Genomic DNA, 17,697 nt, shown 5'->3' on the forward strand with positions numbered 1-17,697 from the left:
GCCCCCTCCGTGGCCGGCCACCCTGCCTGCAGCGTGGGGGTCAGGGTGCGTGCACCAGTGCTGACCCTCTGCTGCAGCCCAGCCCGGGCTCCTGAAACACAGCCTCCCACATTCCCCAAAACTTTTTTTATTTTTCTATCAACCAAGCACACAGGCAAAGTCAGGGCAGTGCTGCCTCAGCTGTAGGGGTCCAGAGACCCACTCACAAAAAGACACATCACCGGGGGCTGGTCCTTGGGGCTCAGGACCCCAAGCTCCCCAGGATGCGGGACTGAGCAGTGTCTGTGTTCCCTTTCTCTGCGCCGAGGGACAGCCCCGAGGGCTGCGAGCCAGCGCCCTGGCAGGCTGGGCTGTGCGTGCAGAGCGGTTAAGGGCAGCACCAGAGAAAAGCAGAGGTAGTTTCCCAGCATGGTGTACCACGGCTAACGGGGAGTCCGTTTGCATTCCCGATGGGCCCCAGCAAAGCCAGGGAGGAGCAGGAGCCAAGGGTGCTGCTGCCCTTAAAGCTGAGTCTGGGAGCCGCCAGGTCTCCCTCGGGGGTGCCGGCGTGTGCCCCCACACGGGTATGCAGGGTCAGTGCCGAGCTGAGCCCCGCACCTGTGATTCAGCACCATCCCCACAGGAGGAAAGGCACCGTGGGTGAGTGTAAAAGCACTATCTGTAGTGACTGAATGAGGTGACCTTTTGCATGGTGTTCCCTCTCCTGCCAGCACCAGGCCAAGGAGAGGGGCTCTGTGAAGCAGCGGGACAGGCACACGCTGCAGGCACTGTGAGGCTGGGAGGGGGGAAGGCAGGGGGAGGAGGTGCTCAAACCACGCACCACAGGCCCTGACGCTGCCTTAGCTGGTTATCGGGGCCCCCAGAATCTCCCACTGCATCCTGAGTAAAACCAAAGAGGTGCAGGATTAGGCCCTGCTGGGGACCAGAGGGCTCCGATGAGGGTGCTGGTGTAGGAGGCAGAGCCTGTCCTGCCCTCACGGCCCTGGGCTCGCTCCTGCCTGGCTCCAGGCACGTGTGGCGACAGCCGGGCATGGCCAGCGGCTCAGAGGAAGAGGGGTTGCTCCTGCCCGGTCAGTAAGCGGTACGTGGAGGCCGGCATCGTCTTGATGTGGACCTAGGCAGAGACCCAAGGTCAGCTGGGAGATGCCAAAGCCCAGGCTGGAGGGTGCTGGTGCAAAACTGAGCCCAGCCAGCTCCATGTGCAGCTGCCCTGCAGCACGGGGGCCCTGGCTGTCACCCAGCTCAGGCCTGGCTCACCTCACTGACCGCCTGTGTGAGGATCTGGATGATCTTCTCATGGGGCGTTGCCACCACGCTCTGCCCGTTGATCTCGATGATGCGGTGCCCCACGCGGATGCCACCTCTCTCAGCAATGCCCCCACGCATCAGGCTGCAGATCTGGGGAGCAGAGCGCGTTGGTAAGAGCAGAGCTGTGCCCACAGCCATGCCTAGCAACCACCTCAAACCCTCTCATCCGTGCAGGCTCCCAGCAAGAACTCTAGACTTGGGCGCTGCCTCCTCCAGCCCATGGCTGTGCAGTGAGGGCAGGGATGTGCTTTTGCTTTGCTGCCACCAGCGCGCCGTGCTGAGCCGTAGGGCAGCCAGGGAGCTCAGCTCCCCCCAGCCCCCCATCAAGCCCTCATGCTCTCCTCAAGCCTGGGCTGCAGAGCCAGAGCTCCTCATCTGGGCACCAGCTCCTGCAGTAACCACAGCTCCAATGCATTTGGGAGCATCAGACACTGTACAATGCAACCGTGCCACCCCCTCCACCGTCCACCCACCCCATCAACCCCCACTGGTCCTGGAAATGCCCCTCTCTGCCTTTCCAACACAGCCACTGTGCAGCCCAGAGCAGAGAGTGCTTAGGGTGCTGGGGACAGCAACAAGCATCACTAAGGTCACAGCAGGAAAGCCAGGAAGAAACCACCACCTCGAAAGCAAATAGCTGAAGAGCAGCAGTGAGACAGGTCTGACTGCTGGTGCTGCAGGACAGCTACAAAGAGCCTTTTGCCGTGGCACAGCAGCACCCTGTAAAACCTCAGCCCCGGCAGGCACAAGGAGCCCTGGAACTGTGCGCGTCCATGCGGATGCAGCCCGAACCGCGTGTCCCTCTGGCAGACAGGTGGCCGAAGCCCACGGCTGACCCTGGCCTGGCTTCTGCTCCCACCCCCACAAGCACTCACCACGCCGTTCTCAACACAGAAGCCCAGCTGATACTTGGAGTCAGGGCGCCGGATGACAGCCGTGGTGACAGGGGGACAGTGCACGATGTTCAGCACAACCTCTGTCTGGTGCTTCAGCTCCTGGAAGATGGGAGGGGGCTCTGTCAGACCATTTGGCATGGTTGAGAGGGGCGATGCAGCCACATTGCTCACGGGAGGGCTGAGGATTAGCAACCTGTTTTCAATGGGGAAACTGAAGCACAACAGAGATACTGCCATGTTCAAATTCGGGGAGAACAACTTATAAATCCAGTTCAAGACGCCCCACTCTGCCCCTGAGGCCAGTGTCCTTGCTTTCAGCTCGTTCCTGCCCTGGGAGGTAGAAGATGCAACAGGTTCCCTCCAGGACAGATGCCTGCCTCCTCACCCACCCCCTCCTCCGGCAGGGTCCTGCCTGCACCCCGCCACAGCAAGTTTAGCTCCCCAGCTTTGTCCCTGCCTTGTCACATCCCCTCCTCCCAAGCACTCACAGCAGGGACTGTCGCAGCCCACCAGATAGGTGTAGGCCCCCAGACTCCTGTCCCCTCTTCCCCTACGGCCTCCTATCACTCATCTGCACACGAGCCAGGAGCATCAGGGGGTACCCCAGTATTACAGACACTCCTGGACGCATTCAGGCCAGTCCCCATCTCTGCCAGGGCTCTCGCTCGCCAGGCTGGAGGCAGGAGGCAGCCTGCGCGCAGCCCCGGCTCACCCGGATGATGCTCTGGCAGGTGGTGAGGGGCAGCCCCACCAGGCTCATCCCGTTGACAGACATGAGGCGGTCTCCGATGCTCAGCTCGCCCGACTTCTCCGCGGGGCCCCCGTGCATCAGGTTGGCAATGACCACTGTGGGCAGGATGGAGCCCCAGCCTGACTCCACGATGGCAATGCCCAGGATCTCCCCCTTCTGCTTCCGGATGCAGACCTGGGAGGGCAGGCACAGATAGGTCACAGTCACCAGCCACAGGGCACGTGTCCCAGCCCAGCACAGGTGTCCTGGGCTCACAGCCAGCTGGAATGGGGCCCAGTTTTGTAGGGAGCACCCCAGCTGCTCAGGGAGCCATGGAGGGGATGACGTAGAGGTGCCAGCAGGTACCCCATGCTGTCCCCACCACTTCAAAGCAGCTCTTACATCCTTGCAGTTCTCCTGCCGGGAGAAGTGCGTCAGCTCTGCATTGTATTGTTCCTGGTCCTCGAGAGCACGGCTGTACTGGCGAGGGCTCAGCTCGCTCGGGTCAATGCTGTTGGCCTCCAGGAAGCGCTGGTAGGCCACGCCAAACGCCTGCCCGATGGCCTGAGCGATGATCTGGGCCTGCGGAAAGAGAGGGGCTGTCTGTGCCCACGGCTCGTGGCCAACAGTCTCATGGCCAAAACGGAGCGAACAGGTGCTAGCACCCTGCAGTGCACAGCACAAGCACTGTGCCCCGGGAGCTCCAGGGCACCCCAGCCTCTTGCCTGCCCGAATGGGCCCCTTTACAGTGCCAGTCCTCCCTGCTTTTCTTGCTGGGCCCCTCTATGTTGCAGAGGTGCTCAAGCTGGGCTCCTTCCCCCTCTGTGCTCACCAGGACCCCCCAGCACAGAGACCCAGAGCACCCAGTCATTACAGCAGGATAGGGCCCAGTACCCCAATGTCACCCTGCCCTCCCAAGGGACTCGTGTGTCTCCTCACATCAGCCGAGTGGAAGACATGGCAGATCATCTTGTAGAGCCGCTTTTCCTCTGCTACATCTGACCGCCGAGGAAGTTTCCGACGTGCCATGAGCACCACGAGGGAGCCGATGTCAGCAATGTAGGAGATGGTCTGGAGGGAGTGATCCATCATGGCCTCCTGGCAAGAGGGACACAAAGAGAGATATTCAGCTCCCCCTGGCCCGATGGACCCTTTGGGCAGCCCGTGAGCCAGCCAGGCACCACCACAGGCAGGGAGCTTTTAGGTTCAACCACCACCCTGCTGAGATGCAGCTCAAATGCCTGGCACGTGCTGGGCAGAAACCACATCTACGCTAAAAGGTACAAGCAGCTCCTTCAATCAAGGACTCATCTGTGTCCCCGGGTGCTGCCAGGGGACAAGACAGCTCTTTCCCCTTATTATAAAGCAGAAACTAGTTCTGAGGCAAAAAGCTACAGCAATTTCAAGTCTAGGTTCCCTGGAGCCTGGTCTCAGAACCCAGCAGCTCCCACGAGGCAGTCTGCCTGAGAAGCCTCGAGCAGCCGTGCAGGGAGCCAGGGGACACGGCAGCACATCTGCGTGGGATAGCTGCAGAGTAACGTGTCTCCTCCCAGATGTGTGTCCTTGCCCGTAGGCTATCCTCAGCCTGCCGTGGGTGCAGAGACCCCAAGGCCAAACAGGACGGTTTCAGCAGCCCCAAAGCCACGCGGGTGCTCCCGTTCCCTGCTCACCTGTGTGTCAGCCGTGAGCACCTTGATCCTCTGTGTGGAGACAAACAGATCCACCTCCGTCATGGGCTGGGACTCCCCCTCCGGTGCCTGCAGAACGAAGCACCCAGGAAAGCTCACGGCTGCTGCCAGGACTCCTCTGGGTCCCTGCCCCACTGCCAGGAGGTTCCCCTGGACACGGCCTGAGAGCTGCCCCATGCCCATGAGGGGCCAGGCTGGTGGCAGTCATGCCCCCCTACCCTCCTGCACCTTGATCCTGTCCACCGCCTCCTGGGCCTGTGCCATGCGGACGCTGGTTGGGGGGTTCCTCTCTGAGACCAGCTGTGTGGAGCCCAGGTACTTTGCCCCAAAAATCACACCGTCCAGTAGATCCTCCGGGTCACAAGGGCCTGGAACTGAGGCATCAGGAGGGACTAAGCAGGGGCTGGTCACCCCAGCTCTGAAAACCGGGGGTACCAACTCCTACTGCCCATTAGCTGTATTCCCACACGCAGCAAAGCAGCTCAGCGCTTAAGACACAGACTCCTGGCATCACTGGGGGACCAGCTCTGACCCCAGGGCTGCTTCTCCCTTCCCTTGAGCACACCCTGGCATCCCTCTTTGTCCCTCCCCAAGCCTGAGCAAACACCCCCATCCCCGGTCTCTGAAGCTCCCCCATTTGCTCAGCGAAGGGCAAGGTGGGATCGAGTGAGCCACCCGGAGTCTGCAGCCACGTTCCCACCCTGCACGGGCACAGAGCCACGTGCTCCCCTCCCCGGCTGGGACCCCTGGTCACCCCACATTCGGGGTCAGAGCAGGAGGCTGTAGGTCAGGCCTCCTGGATGCTCTGGCTGCTTGAGCACAGAAGCAACTCACCCTCTTTGAAGGTCGAGCAGGAAGATAGGGATTTCCTGTTCTGCAAAGCAACAAGAGAGCGGGTGAGGCACTGATTGGGATCCCAGGGATTCAGCAGGCCTGCTCCATAGCCTGGCTGCCCCTGGAGCACCAGGCCAGCGAGGGCACAGTGTCCCGGAGGCTGGGGTTGGGCGCACAGGGCCCTGGGGCTGTTCAGACCCGCCAGCCTCTTCCCCGGGGCACGCACAGATCAGCCAGCCATGCAAATGCCCCCCTCCCCACTCAGGGCAGCAGGGGCCAAAGCCAGTACCGAGGGTCTTGTCCGGGCACCCCAGCAACATGAGGACCTGTAAGACCCGAGGAAAAGAAGTCTCTGGCTTCCCCCTGTCCCCACCCAAAACCCCACGAGGGAGCAGAGCCAAGGGGGTGCACTCACGGTCATGCTGCCCTGGGGTGGCTGCTCTGGCTCCAGGGCCAGAGTGGGAGGCAGGGCCACCCAGGCTGGCTCCGGGGAACTGTCCTGATTGCCCTCACGGGCAGAGTCGACCTCGCAGTGCACTTCTCCATAATACCAGCTGCCGGAAGTTCCTTCCTTCGAGCTCTCTGGCCTCTCCAGCCCTTCAGGCTTCTCCACAGCAGCCGGCTCCTCTTGAGCCTGCAGCATCTCCAGGTTGGTCCCAGCCAGGATATCGGAGCGGGCCAAGGGAGTCTCAGGGCCGGCCTCAGGCAGCCCCCCCTCATAGCACAACAGGCTCAGCAAGTCCTCTCGGTCGGCCTCGGCGAAGAGCAGCCCGTGGCAAGGCCGGGAGCAGGCCGAGTGCTGGGCACAGCAGGGCCGCGTTGCCAGGCCTCGGCCCATGGCCACGTGCAGCGGGCAAGGCCGGCACTTGCCCTGGCACTCGCCGTCACCGCGCCGGGGCTGCTCGCCTGCTGGAGGGGCCGGGCCCGCGCCTGGGGAGGGCAGCAGGCCCCGCTCCGAGGGGGGCGAGTGGTCGCTGAGGTTGGGGTCGAGGGTCTCCAGCTGGGCCAGCAGGCCCTGCATCTCCGCGGGATCAGCCTCCGCGCCCTTGGCCCACTCGGCCCTGCCCGGGCGGGCACTGGCCTCGGGGTTCTCATCCAGCTCCATGCCCACTGGGTCGCCGCGGCTGGAGATCCGGGGGTGGCCCACGCCCTCAGGGGTATTCCCGGCGCCGGGCTCCCAGCCGACGGAGCCCTGCGGTGCCGCGGCCGCCTCCTCCATCTCCCTTCCCGAGTCCCGGCAAAGCGCCGCTCGGCCGCGCCCGCCGTCCGAGGCTGCGGCAGGCCCCGGGCTGGGCCCTGCACCCCGCCGCCGGGCCTCGGGGCCGCAGCCAGGCCGCGGGGGGGCGAAGGGGGGCTCCTGGGACTGTCTCGCACCCCGGCGGAGCTCGGGGGCGCCGGGCCGCGCCGCCGGCCCCTCCTCCGTGTCCATGGCCGGCGGCTCCGGGGCCTCGTCGCTGCCCAGACCAGGGGCTGAAGCCGCAGCCGCCTGGAAATCCATGCGGCTCTCCATGGCCTCCTCCCGGGCGCGGAGCGGGGGCCGGCTCCACTCGTGCCGGCGCCAGCTCCCCCGCTGGCGACCGAGCGCCGCTCGAAGTCAGGGGGGGCCGGGGCCGCCGGCCGGGGCCGGGCCGGTCCCGCCGCCGCTTCCGGGCGCCGTCGCGGCGCATGCGCGGCCCGGCGTAACCCCGCCCCTCCCGGCGTGCCCCGCGGTACCCCGGCATGGCCGCCCGCCTGCTGCAGTGGCTGCCGGCGGCGCTGCCCGCCACAGCCCGCGGCTACGCCAAGAAGGCGGGTGAGCCCCGCCCCCGCCCCCGGGTCCGGCCCCCGCCGCTGCCCCCCGCCGGTGCCCCTGCCCCCCCCGGTGCCCCCTGTCCCCGCCGCTGCCTCCTGCCCCGCCCCGGTGCCCCCTGCCCCCGCCGCTGCCCACTGCCCCAGCCTCCGGGCCCGGCCCCCGCCGGTGCCCCCTGCCCCCGCCCCGGTGCCCCCTGTCCCCGCCATTGCCCCCTGCCCCGCCCCGGTGCCCCCTGCCCCCGCCGCTGCCCACTGCCCTACGCCCGGCCCTTGCCCCGTGCCCGAGTCCTGCAGCCCCCAGCCCCGGCCTGCCTGCGGCCCCCCCCCAGCCCCCCTCGCCGCTCCCCCTCCCCCCCCTGCACCCCCCTCCCCGGCCCGGGGCTCGGCGCCCCCGTTGTAGCCCCCCCTGACCGTGCCCTTGCCCCCACAGCGAAGGCCAAGGGCAAGCAGGCGCCGAAGGAGGCGCTGAAGGGGCCGGAGGTGTGCACGGACCCCACCATGCTCGCCACCCATGCCATGGGCGTCAACTACTTCAAGGAGGGCCCCGAGGTGGCCCTGAAGCCGGACTCGGAGTACCCCGACTGGTAGGTGCTGCCCCACAGGCCCTGGGGCGCCTGGCCCCACGGCGCTGCCATCCCCGAGGCACAGGCGAGTGTAGGAGGGATGTGGAGCTGTTTGGGGAGGGGGGGGGACTGCCGCCCTGCAGCCCAGAGACCCTCCCCAAGGGGCGGGGGGGCCGGCTGGGCCTCGCTGTGGATGTGGGTGAGGGATCTGCGTGTCCTGGCCGCGCGCTGCCGTCGCTCTGGCCTGCGCTGGTCCCTTTGCCCTCCCGGCCGCAGCCTCACATCCTCTGCCTTTGCTTCCAGGCTCTTCAAGATCCACCTCGGGCCCCCCAAGAAGCTGGAGGAGCTGGATCCCGACTCCATCGAGTATTGGAGGCGCCTGCGGAAGTACAACACATGGCAGCGCAACAGGCTGAAGAAGGGCAAGAAGCTGTAAATGTGGCAGAACTTGGGGCACAGGTGCCACCCTGTGTGCCAGAGTGGGACCAGCTCCCACTTCCAGTGTCTTTTTATTGTTGTAAACAAACAATAAAGCCCTGAGGCTGACACCTGTTACGGCGGCTGTGGCAAACGCCCAGGGCCCCTCATGCCATGGGCCTGTGAGGGGCTGAGGCAACACAGGCCACAAATTTTCAGTGGATTTGTTAAAACAGAAGCTCGGGTTTTTGCTTATAGAGGGAATCGGTGCCATCAAATGAGTCCTGGTCCCTGCTCTGTCACGGTCTGCACTGCAGCAGCCTGTACTCCCCGGGGGTGGCAGGTTGGGAGCCAGGCTCTGGCAGTGCTGCGGGGGCAGCGGGTGAGGTGAGGGGGAACATGGTGGCATCTGGCAGTGCCACCCCCGTGCTGCACTCTCGCTTCCTCCTCCAGCAGCAGGGGAGCAGCGGCCGCCGGGATGCCAGAGTCCCACCTTGGCTGGGCTGTTTGGTGAAGGCAACACCTTCCCCTCAGCAGCGGGGGTCTTGCTTCCCCATCCCTGCGTGTTCCTGGCTGGCTCCCGCCTGGAAAAGCCCAGCACCTTCCCCGCAGCGTCGGTCCTGCCCGTGCATTGGGCTCCCCAGGCTGAGAGGTGCCCTTGTCACCCGGGTTCGCCTCCGTCCCGGAGCAACTGCCCTGCAGCTCTTGCCTGGCCTTGAGCCGGGCTATGAGGACGCAGCAGGTGCCTGCAGGGTCCTGCCGCAGCAGGGAAGGGGGGTGCAGCCCCTGTGCCTGGCTCCCCTGGGGGGGCGGCTGGCTTGGCAGCTGCTGTGGCTGCGCGCCGCAGCACAGGAAGCGGTGGAGGAAAGCAGAAGTGCTGGGGGAGATTTTGGGTTGAACCCTCATTTCCTCTGCGCGTCAGAGCTGCCGGAGCTCAGGCCGGACTGTACCCAGCGTGAGTGCCCTGTCCGTGCCGTGCCTGCCCTCCCCTCGCCACCCCCCAGCGCCTCCAGACCCCAAATCCAGCAGCAGGTGAGCAGAGGGGGCACCTGAGCCCCTGCCCTCTGTCTCGGAGCTCCCCTGCTCGGGTGAGCGTCACCCAGCCGCCATGGATGGCTTGGTCCCGGGGACAAGCTCCCATCAGGGGTGGGTTGGTGGGGAAGGACCTGAGGGGAGGAGCAGGGAGCCAGTCCCTGGGTGCTGCCCCCATCCAGGGCGATTCGTGCCACCCTCCTCTTGCTGCTGAAGCCTTTGCCAGGGTTAGGGGGAGCTGAGGCAGGTCCCAACCACAGGACCCCCATGTACCCTCCCCTAACCCCCACTTCAGGCCCCTCGTGGCCCAGTGGGGCTTGTGCTGGCTCCGGAGCCACCACCCAGAGACCTGGTGATGACAAGGGGGCTGCTGCTGTCCCACTGGGGTCTCTGCCAGAAGGACAGAGGCCCCCGAGCTTAGTCCTCCATGATGGGCCCTATTCTCTGTGTCCCTTGAAGGGACGGGGAAGGTGACGGGACATCCCCCCTTGCCAGTTCCTTGGACCCCATTCCATGAAGGTCCCTGTCCTGGGGCCGGGCTAACACAGCTCTGGCTCCTCGCACGAGGGCGGGGGGTGAGCAGGGTCCCCCGTGCTGCTGCCACGGCTCATCCTCCAGGCGTGGAGGGGGAACTCGTGGCTTTCCCAGCCGGCTGCCAGCAGCCAGACCCGGCAGCGCCGCCGGGCCAGTTCCCAGCCCCTCGCTGGGGAGGCCAAAACCCTCTGGGGCTCCCGTGGAGAGGTGAACTGGTGCCAGGAGCTCATGTGGGTGCTCTCCCGCCTGAGCCACCCTGCACAGTGCCCAGCAGCGTCCGGGGGGGGCAATAGGCATCTGTCACCCCGTCGCCCACTGGTGACTCGTCCCTTGGGCATCCCCAGGCAGGTGGTGGCGGGTCTGCAAGGGGATGGGGGACTGGAGCATGCCCATCGGCTCGCTGGGCGAGGAGGTGGTGGCCCGACTCTGCGAGCTCCTGGATAATGCCAGCCGGGGCTGGCGCAAGCTGGCTGAAGTGGCCGGGGCAGAGAAACGCTTCAAGTGCAGGTAGGGGTGGGGGGGCACATCGCCGGGGGTCTGCCCCCAACTGGGTGATGCAACACACATGGGCACAGCCCTGCTGTGGGCTGAGCAAGAGGCACGTGGGTCTCCAGCCACCCCGTTAGCCTGGGCTGGGGGCTGCCGAGTCTCCTGGCTGGTGTCCCCATCCTGCCCAGGAGGGAGGTGGGCTGCGGTGCTGAGCACCGTGGGTGTCTTGCAGTATGGAGGAGCTGGAGATGTGCTCGCTGAAGGTGTTGGAGCCCCGCGGCAGCCCCACGCAGTGCCTCCTGCAGCTCCTGGCCGAGCGTGAGTGCACCCTCAAGTACCTGCTGGGCTGCCTGGAGAAGATGGGGCACACGCAGGCCTGCCAGGTCCTCAGCAGCGCCGGTAGGGACAGGCAGCAGGGTCCCACGGGACATAGAGGGGGCACCGGGGGACAGGGCTCAGCAGGAGGAGTACAGGGGGAGATGAGAAGCAGCTCTTCCTGCTGGTGGTCTTGCTCTGGGCAGCGGGTCCCTGGGCGGGATGGGATGGGATGGGATGGGATGGGATGGGATGGGATGGGATGGGATGGGATGGGATGGGATGGGATGGGATGGGATGGGATGGGATGGGGGGGCAAGCAGTGGGATGTGGGGGGACAGGCTGTGATGGGACCCGATGGGATGTGACGGGACAGGTTAGACAGGTTGTGATGGGACAAGAAGGGATGGGATGGAACAGTGTGGAGTGGGATGGGACAGGGTATGATGGGACAAGGGGGGATGGGATGGGGTGCTGCAGGGTGGAACACGATGAGATGGAGGTGGGTGGGATGGCACTGTATGGGACAAGGTAGGGTGGGAGGGGTGGGATGGGATCGGAGAGGACAGGCTGTTGTGGGCGGGCGTGGGACATGGTGGGACAGGACAGGGTGGGATGGGATGTGATGGGTCGGTGTGAGACAGGGGTCTCAGCCAGCCCAGGCTGGTCCTTCCTCTCCCACAGTCCAGAGCATGATCCGCATCACAGTGCAGCCAGAGTTGCAGGTGGTGACGGAGGGGACGCGCCTGTCCCTGACCTGCTGGGCGACCGGCCCTCCGGGGCTGGTGTACCAGTGGTTCTGCGGGAGGCAGGAGGTGAGATCCGGCTGCACCATCAAGCTAAGCCCCCAGACCCTGTCCACAGCGAGGGCACCTGGCCAGCTGGGAAGGATCGCCCCGTCTCCTTGGCCCCCTCCTGTCTCACAGGTGCCTGGAGCCACGGCGCCGGAGCTGGTGATCGACACGGCCGCCGCGCCGGGCCAGCCCCGGTGGTACATCTGCCGTGTGAACTGCGGGGCCACCTTCGCCTTCTCCAGGTGGACCCATGTCCAGATGCAGAAGAGCAGCAGCCCCAGTTCAGGTGGGTCCTGAGGTCTGTGTCCCCAGGCTGGCACCCATGGGGGGGGCACCGCTCGCCTCCTTGGAACCAGGGTAGCTCCTGGGGGGCTCCGCTTGCCCCAGTAAGACCAGGGTGGCTCTTCAGGGCATCACCCGCCTTGTTGCGCCCTGGCTCAGCTGTCTCTGGGCTTGCTGGGGTGACGGTGCCGATGGAGGAGCCGAATGCCGTGCCTTAGGCATGCCCACCGGCTTGTGCCACCCGTGGGTGCCAGGACCCCTGGGCGAGGGGGCTGGGAGCAGCTCCGCAGAGCCCTGCCGTGGCTGGATGCCAAACGTGCTGCCCCATCCACTCCCCAGCCAGCGGTTACTGCCCAACCATGGCAGGGCTGCAGATCCTGCGGCAACCGCGGCCGTGTCACCTGGCTGAGGGGGACACGCTGGTGCTGGAGTGCAGAGCCATCGGCAACCCCCCGCCCCAGTACCAGTGGTTCAGGAACCGGCGCCCCGTGGAGGGTGCGCAGGCACCCCAGCTCCAGGTATGGTGGGACCCCTGGCACGGTGTGGCATGGCACAGCACAGCGTGGCATGGTGCAGCACAGCATGGCACAGCGTGGCACGGCGCAGCACGGCATGGCGCAGCATGGCACGGCTCGCTGCCCCAGCTGCCTGCTCCGTCCCGCTGGCAGGTGAAGCTGGTGACGACGGCCGAGCGGGGCAGCTACTCCTGCCGGGTGTTCAACCTCTTCCACGAGGTGTGGAGCCAAGAAGTGGACGTGGAGATCGGTGAGGGCTCCGGACAAACCTCTGCAGCCACCACCCTGCTGGGGTGTCCTGGCTCTGCTCTGCTCCTCTGGAAAGCCCTTCTGTGGCTGCCTGGGGTCTGGGGGGGCTCCAGCCCGTGCCGGGAGGTGCTGCCACACCTGAGGCTCCCTGACCCCCCTTTTGCTGCAGGCCCACGGCTCTTTGCCTCTGGAGGCTCCTGGCAGGAGGGGGACGGAGGTAGGTGGGGGCAGAGCGGGCAGGTCCCCAGGCACTGCAGGGCCATGGCACGGCGTTTGTCTCTTTCCAGGCTCCCTGGAGCACGGCAGCCCCGGCCAGCTATACGGTAAGAGCCTGCCCGGGAGGGGTCCGGTGGCCCTGTGGGGCTGTGGCTGTCCCCAGTGTCACTACTGTCACCCCATGAGGCTCCACTCAGCCAGGGAGCAGCATACTGGGGAGAGCACACCACTGAGGCAGGGCACCCTGGTACCCAGGGACAGTGACACTGGCCACAACCGGGTGTCACCTCTGTGGGCTGAAGGTAGCTGGGACAAGCAGGAGCATCCCACTCCGGCCCCAGCACCCACCTGCCTCTCCCGTCCTGGCAGCCACCGACAAAGTGGCGCTGCTGATCGGCAACATGCACTACCTGCACCACAAGCAGCTGAAGGCACCCATGGTGGACGTGCACGCCCTCGGCGCCCTCCTCCGCCAGCTCGACTTCAAGGTGGTCTCGCTGCTGGACCTGTGCAAGGCGGAGATGCAGATGGCTGTCAACGAGTTCCTCCTCCTCCTCGACAAGGGTGTCTACGGTGCGGTGGCACCCACCGGGGTGGCTCCAGCTGGGGGGCACCGGGTGGTTTTGCGCCGGTGGGGTCTTGGGGTGCAGCCGGGTGAGAAGTGGGCACAGCAGGTCAAGGGATGTCACCTGCTTTCCACCTCTCCCGGCAGGTTTGCTCTACTATGCTGGGCATGGCTATGAAAATTTTGGCAACAGCTTCATGGTGCCCATCGATGCGCCCAGCTCCTACACCTCGGCCCACTGCCTGTGCGTGCAGCGGGTGCTGCGGAGCATGCAGCAGCGCCACACCGGCCTCAACATCTTCCTGCTCGACATGTGCCGCAAGAGGTGACCAGCCCCCGCCACCAACCTGGGGACAAGCTGCCACAGTGGCAGGTCCCGGCACAGGGGTGCATGTGGGTGCTGGTTCCCGGGGGAGAGCAGTGAGGTGTCCCCGTGGCCCCATCCAAACCCGCTGGTTTAGTCTGGATGCCCCAAAGCCTTGCTGCCCCAGCTGGGACGGCAAGCACCACGATGGGTGGGCAGAGGGGCACGGGGCAGCCCCCGGGGTCTGGGGTGCCTTGGGGTGGGATTTAGGAGGTGGCGGGTCCTGGCTCTGCCCAGCAGCACTTCTTTTGTAGGAACCTCAACGACGACATCATCCCGCAGGTCGGGGCGCTGCAGGTCACGGCAAACATCGTCTTCGGCTATGCCACGTGGGTCCCTTCCCCACCACCCCCCGGCACGTGCAGTGGGGCTACATGTCCCCCCTGGCTCAGAGCGGGGGGGCTCAGCCCCCTGCCAGGGCTCAGCCCTGTTTGCACCCCTGGGTCTTTCCCCCCGCTGCATATGGGCAGCATCACTCCCTCCAGGCGATGCTGGAGTTGGTGGGCATCAGCCCCCGGTTCCTTACAGGGCAGGGGGATGCTCATGGCGCTGCTTGGCTTCAGGCAGCACCCGACAGGATCAAGCCCTGCGGCTCCTCCGATGCACAGGGAGTTGAGCTGGTGATGCTTTCCGTACCCAGGATCCTGCTGTGGTTCCCACTTCTGCCCAGCACAGTGGCTGGATGGATCAATGGAAGCGAGTAGAGCCGTGGGTGCCCGGCTCTGGCTTCCCCAGGATTGTCACCCCACGGGGGGCTGGTTCCTGGGAGAGTGATGGAGCCCACGACAGAGACGACCGCTGCCCTGTCCCCACAGGTGCGCAGATGCCGAAGCCTACGAGCTGAGCCAGGGCGAGCTCTCCAATGGCATTTTCGTCACCTTCCTCAAGCGCTGGTTGATGGAGGACGAGAAGATCACTGTGCTGCTGGACAAGGTGGCTGAAGGTGAGTGGGGAGTGGCAGGGGACATCAAGCCCCTCGGTAGCCCCTGCTGACCCCCCTTGTGCCCCTGCAGACATGGGCACGCTGGAGATCACGCGGGGCCGGCAGGCGCTGGAGCTCCGCAGCAACCTCTCGGAGAGACGAGCTCTGACGGACCCCATCTGTCCCCCGGGCCAGGACGAGTCCTCCGCTCGGAACCTGCAGTGGGCCAAGGCTCACGGTGAGTGGTGGCCACCCCATGCGGAGCTGGCCCCCGGGGTGGGGATGGCACCGAGTCGCAGGGAGCAGCAGCAGGCAGCACCTGCCGGGTATCTCCCACCCTGGAGGGTGGAAACCACCGGCACAGAGCCACTAGCCCAGGTGGAGCAGTGTCCCCGCTGTCGGGTGACCACCGTGGTCACCTCGCCCGCTGGTACAGCACCCTGAGCCCCTGCCGGTGCCAGCCCTGCGCTCCCTGTCCCCTCCCCAGAGCTGCCAGAGAGCCGCCACCTCCGCTTTGACTGCGGCGTCACCGTCCAGCTGGGCTTCGCCGCTGAGTTCTCCAACATCATGATCATCTACACCCGCGTGGTGGCCGCCCCCGAGGACATCGCCAAGTGCGAGGCCAAGCTCACCGACATACCCGAGGTGGGAGTGGGTTGCCAAAGCCCACACCAGGGTGATGCCGGGGAATGGGGGGGGTGTCCCTGGGGGTTTCCACGGCTGGGTGCCATCTGTGGCAGGAGCTGGATGTGGACCTGAAGTGCATCAACAAGGAGAGCCCGGAGGAGGTGGGCAGCCCGCTGGCGCCCACCTGGAGCCTCGGCTGCCCCTCCTGCTGCCTCTACAGCCGGCTCTGCGGCTTGCAGAAACTGCGGGTAAGAGCCGCAGCAGGCGGGGAGCGGTGCTGGGAGCTCAGCACGGCCGCGGCCGTGGTGCGGGACAGGTACCCACGCTGCCGGTGCCCCCGCAGCAGGAGCTGGCCTTCACCGTCTGCCTGCAGTACCGCTACCGGGGCATGGAGGACTTCGTGGAGGAGAGGCGGACGGTGAGCGTGGGGAAGCCGCTCATCGCCAAGCTCAACCTGTGGCTGGTGGCTTCCCCGGCATCGCCCGGCAGCCCCCTCTCCACCTCTCCCCCCGAGAGCTGGGGGGCGGCGGGGAGCTCCTGGGTCAACACCCCCGAGGAGAACCTGAGCCCTGATGTCCCCGGATCCCATGCGCTGTAGCGGGACAGCGCAGCCCCCTTGTCACCGCGGTCCCCTGGGGCCACGTCTGTCCCGTTGGGGGGGCTGGGGGGCTGGAGGGGCAGAGGTGAGGTGGGTGGAGGTGGGCGCCGGGAGGGGGTGAGCCCCATCCTGGCTTGTGCCAGGGGGCGTGGGGCTCACTGCACGGCATGGCTGGGACCCCTGCGGTGGGGGGCTGCAGTCAGTGCCAGCCCCACGTCCCCTGGCACGGCCGCCCCAGCCCCACGTGCCGGACCACCGCCCCGCAGCCCACGAGCAGAGCAGCCAGACCCCACGGCTCGGCTGGTGCGAGGCGTCACGCCAGGGCAGGGTTGGGTTCATTCAGGCCTAGGAGAAATAGAGAGAAATAAGCAGATTAGGGGGCAAATCCCATGGGAGGGGATTAGAGGTGGTGGGAGTGGGAGGGCTCCTGCTCTGCCACGAGGGGCTGGGAGAAAATCCTGGTGCCCCCAGTGCTCCCAGTGGCACCCAATCCTCCCGCTGCAACCCTGGGTGCAGGACTGTGCCGGTCTTGTCCAGGCAGCGAGCACTTTCAGGACAGGATTGGGATCTAGGGGGGAAAAAAATGCCGATTTGCTTGGATTTTTTTCCCAAATATGGCCCCATGTGCTGGCGGCCACAAATGATGTGGGGCGCACTCCATTGAGTCTCAGCCGGGGAAAGCACCAATAAAGAGGGAAGGGCAGGTGGCTCGGTGCTGCTGTGGCTTTCCTGCCCTGAAATGGCTTTTTTTTTGGCCAGAAATACTGCCTGTTTCTGCACCAAGCACAGCGCAGCATCGGGGCGCCCATGGGAGGGAAGGGGCAAACACCCCCCTCCTGTGAGAGTACCCTGACATCCCCTGCCACCAAGCCTTGGGGTGCACCAGGGCCCCCCCACGCAAATTAGCTCATTTAAATAATTTGCATAACTCCCCAGCTCCGGGGACCCAAGGAGATGCGTCCTCATCCCAGGGCCTCTCAGTGCCTTTGCTTTCGGGTGGCGGTTGCGAGGCTGGGGGGGCAGCACCCTCGCCCCAATTAGGCTCCAATCAAACAGGTCAGGGGGTGCCGAGCCTCCCGCTCCCCACGCCAGCCGGCCTTTGTTGGCGCTCGGGAGGCCGAGGGGTGCCCCGGGCTGGCGCCAGCCTTGGCAATTATGTCATGTGAAAAGCGCAGCCCCCATTGAGCGCGTCCCTTCCCCTGGATCAAACCCCATTACTTCCGCGGCCGTTGCTTCATTATCTCTCTGCCGGAGCACGCCGCTGCCGGGGCCGCTTCACCTCGGCCCTGGCCCATTAGCCGGGCTGGGGAGCTGGGGGACCATCGATTATGCGTTTAATGGGTTGTTAAAGGTTTAATTGTCACTAACGAAGCAGATGAGCAGCAGCAGCCGGGGGACAGGGGACGAGGAGAAGGGTCTCGCTGGGGTCAGTGCCTCTCCTGGCCTGGTGGCATCCCGGCCGGTCCCGCCAGCCCCTGGGGCTGTGGGGTTGGCAGAGTCCAGCCCCACGGCTGTTGCATTGGGGTGAGACCCCCGGGGTGGGGGGCTGTGGCCAGGGGTGCTGGTGCTGAGTGCAGCCTGGCCCGTGCAGGGACATGGTGGGGATAGGGCTGCCCCAGCAAAGCTCTGGTGTGTGGTGGCCATCGGCTCTGAGGTGGGAAGATTTTTTGGGGAAACAGAAACAGGACAGCGCTCGCCTTGCTCCCCTGGGGACCTGGGGAACACCAGGGCACCCCAGGGACCCAGGGAACACCAGGACACCCCAGGGACCCGGGGAACACCAGGACACCCCAGGGACCCAGGACACCCCAGGACACCCCAGGGACCCAGGGCCCACCAGGACACCTCAGGGACCCGGGGAACACCAGGACACCCCAGGGACCCAGGGAACACCAGGACACCCCAGGGACCTGGGGAACACCAGGACACCCTAGGGACCTGCGGCCACCAGGACACCCCAGGGACCCA

At 65.9% G+C, this 17,697-nt stretch overlaps 3 protein-coding genes across 3 annotated transcripts; 2 read left to right on the top strand and 1 right to left on the bottom strand.

The window, feature by feature from the left end:
* Positions 1-111: 111 nt before the first annotated feature.
* APBA3 (amyloid beta precursor protein binding family A member 3) lies at positions 112-7,094 on the bottom strand. The gene is made up of 10 exons (XM_040590554.1): positions 5,872-7,094; positions 5,457-5,496; positions 4,851-4,996; positions 4,605-4,691; positions 3,874-4,032; positions 3,337-3,516; positions 2,917-3,129; positions 2,184-2,303; positions 1,258-1,398; positions 112-1,114 (listed from the first exon to the last, which is right to left on the bottom strand). The coding sequence occupies exons 1-10, from the start codon at positions 6,964-6,966 to the stop codon at positions 1,043-1,045; spliced, it is 2,253 nt and encodes a 750-aa protein (XP_040446488.1). The 5' UTR covers positions 6,967-7,094; the 3' UTR covers positions 112-1,042.
* A 46-nt stretch (positions 7,095-7,140) lies between these two features.
* MRPL54 (mitochondrial ribosomal protein L54) lies at positions 7,141-8,356 on the top strand. The gene is made up of 3 exons (XM_040590623.1): positions 7,141-7,248; positions 7,678-7,831; positions 8,114-8,356. The coding sequence occupies exons 1-3, from the start codon at positions 7,176-7,178 to the stop codon at positions 8,244-8,246; spliced, it is 360 nt and encodes a 119-aa protein (XP_040446557.1). The 5' UTR covers positions 7,141-7,175; the 3' UTR covers positions 8,247-8,356.
* Positions 8,357-8,470: 114 nt separating this feature from the next.
* LOC121086620 (mucosa-associated lymphoid tissue lymphoma translocation protein 1-like) lies at positions 8,471-16,432 on the top strand. The gene is made up of 17 exons (XM_040590555.1): positions 8,471-9,259; positions 10,138-10,300; positions 10,515-10,681; positions 11,282-11,412; positions 11,524-11,677; positions 12,013-12,191; positions 12,342-12,438; positions 12,607-12,654; positions 12,725-12,760; positions 13,023-13,226; positions 13,366-13,543; positions 13,837-13,911; positions 14,398-14,525; positions 14,596-14,742; positions 14,992-15,149; positions 15,245-15,379; positions 15,475-16,432. The coding sequence occupies exons 2-17, from the start codon at positions 10,164-10,166 to the stop codon at positions 15,727-15,729; spliced, it is 2,229 nt and encodes a 742-aa protein (XP_040446489.1). The 5' UTR covers positions 8,471-9,259; positions 10,138-10,163; the 3' UTR covers positions 15,730-16,432.
* Positions 16,433-17,697: the final 1,265 nt, after the last annotated feature.

The sequence above is a fragment of the Falco naumanni genome, chromosome 4, assembly GCF_017639655.2.
Source record: "Falco naumanni isolate bFalNau1 chromosome 4, bFalNau1.pat, whole genome shotgun sequence".
NCBI classification, from domain to species: domain Eukaryota; kingdom Metazoa; phylum Chordata; class Aves; order Falconiformes; family Falconidae; genus Falco; species Falco naumanni.

Coding starts and splice junctions, on each gene's coding strand:
- APBA3 (XM_040590554.1), bottom strand. CDS start 6,966: ATGGAGAGCCGCATGGATTTCCAGGCGGCTGCGGCTTCAGCCCCTGGT. Junction 4,692..4,850: donor AGGCGGTGGACAGGATCAAG/GTGCAGGAGGGT, acceptor TTCGTTCTGCAG/GCACCGGAGGGGGAGTCCCA. Junction 4,033..4,604: donor TGCTCACGGCTGACACACAG/GTGAGCAGGGAA, acceptor CCCTCTTGCCAG/GAGGCCATGATGGATCACTC.
- MRPL54 (XM_040590623.1), top strand. CDS start 7,176: ATGGCCGCCCGCCTGCTGCAGTGGCTGCCGGCGGCGCTGCCCGCCACA. Junction 7,249..7,677: donor CGGCTACGCCAAGAAGGCGG/GTGAGCCCCGCC, acceptor TTGCCCCCACAG/CGAAGGCCAAGGGCAAGCAG. Junction 7,832..8,113: donor GACTCGGAGTACCCCGACTG/GTAGGTGCTGCC, acceptor CTTTGCTTCCAG/GCTCTTCAAGATCCACCTCG.
- LOC121086620 (XM_040590555.1), top strand. CDS start 10,164: ATGGGGGACTGGAGCATGCCCATCGGCTCGCTGGGCGAGGAGGTGGTG. Junction 11,678..12,012: donor GAGCAGCAGCCCCAGTTCAG/GTGGGTCCTGAG, acceptor TCCACTCCCCAG/CCAGCGGTTACTGCCCAACC. Junction 13,227..13,365: donor CCTCGACAAGGGTGTCTACG/GTGCGGTGGCAC, acceptor CTCTCCCGGCAG/GTTTGCTCTACTATGCTGGG.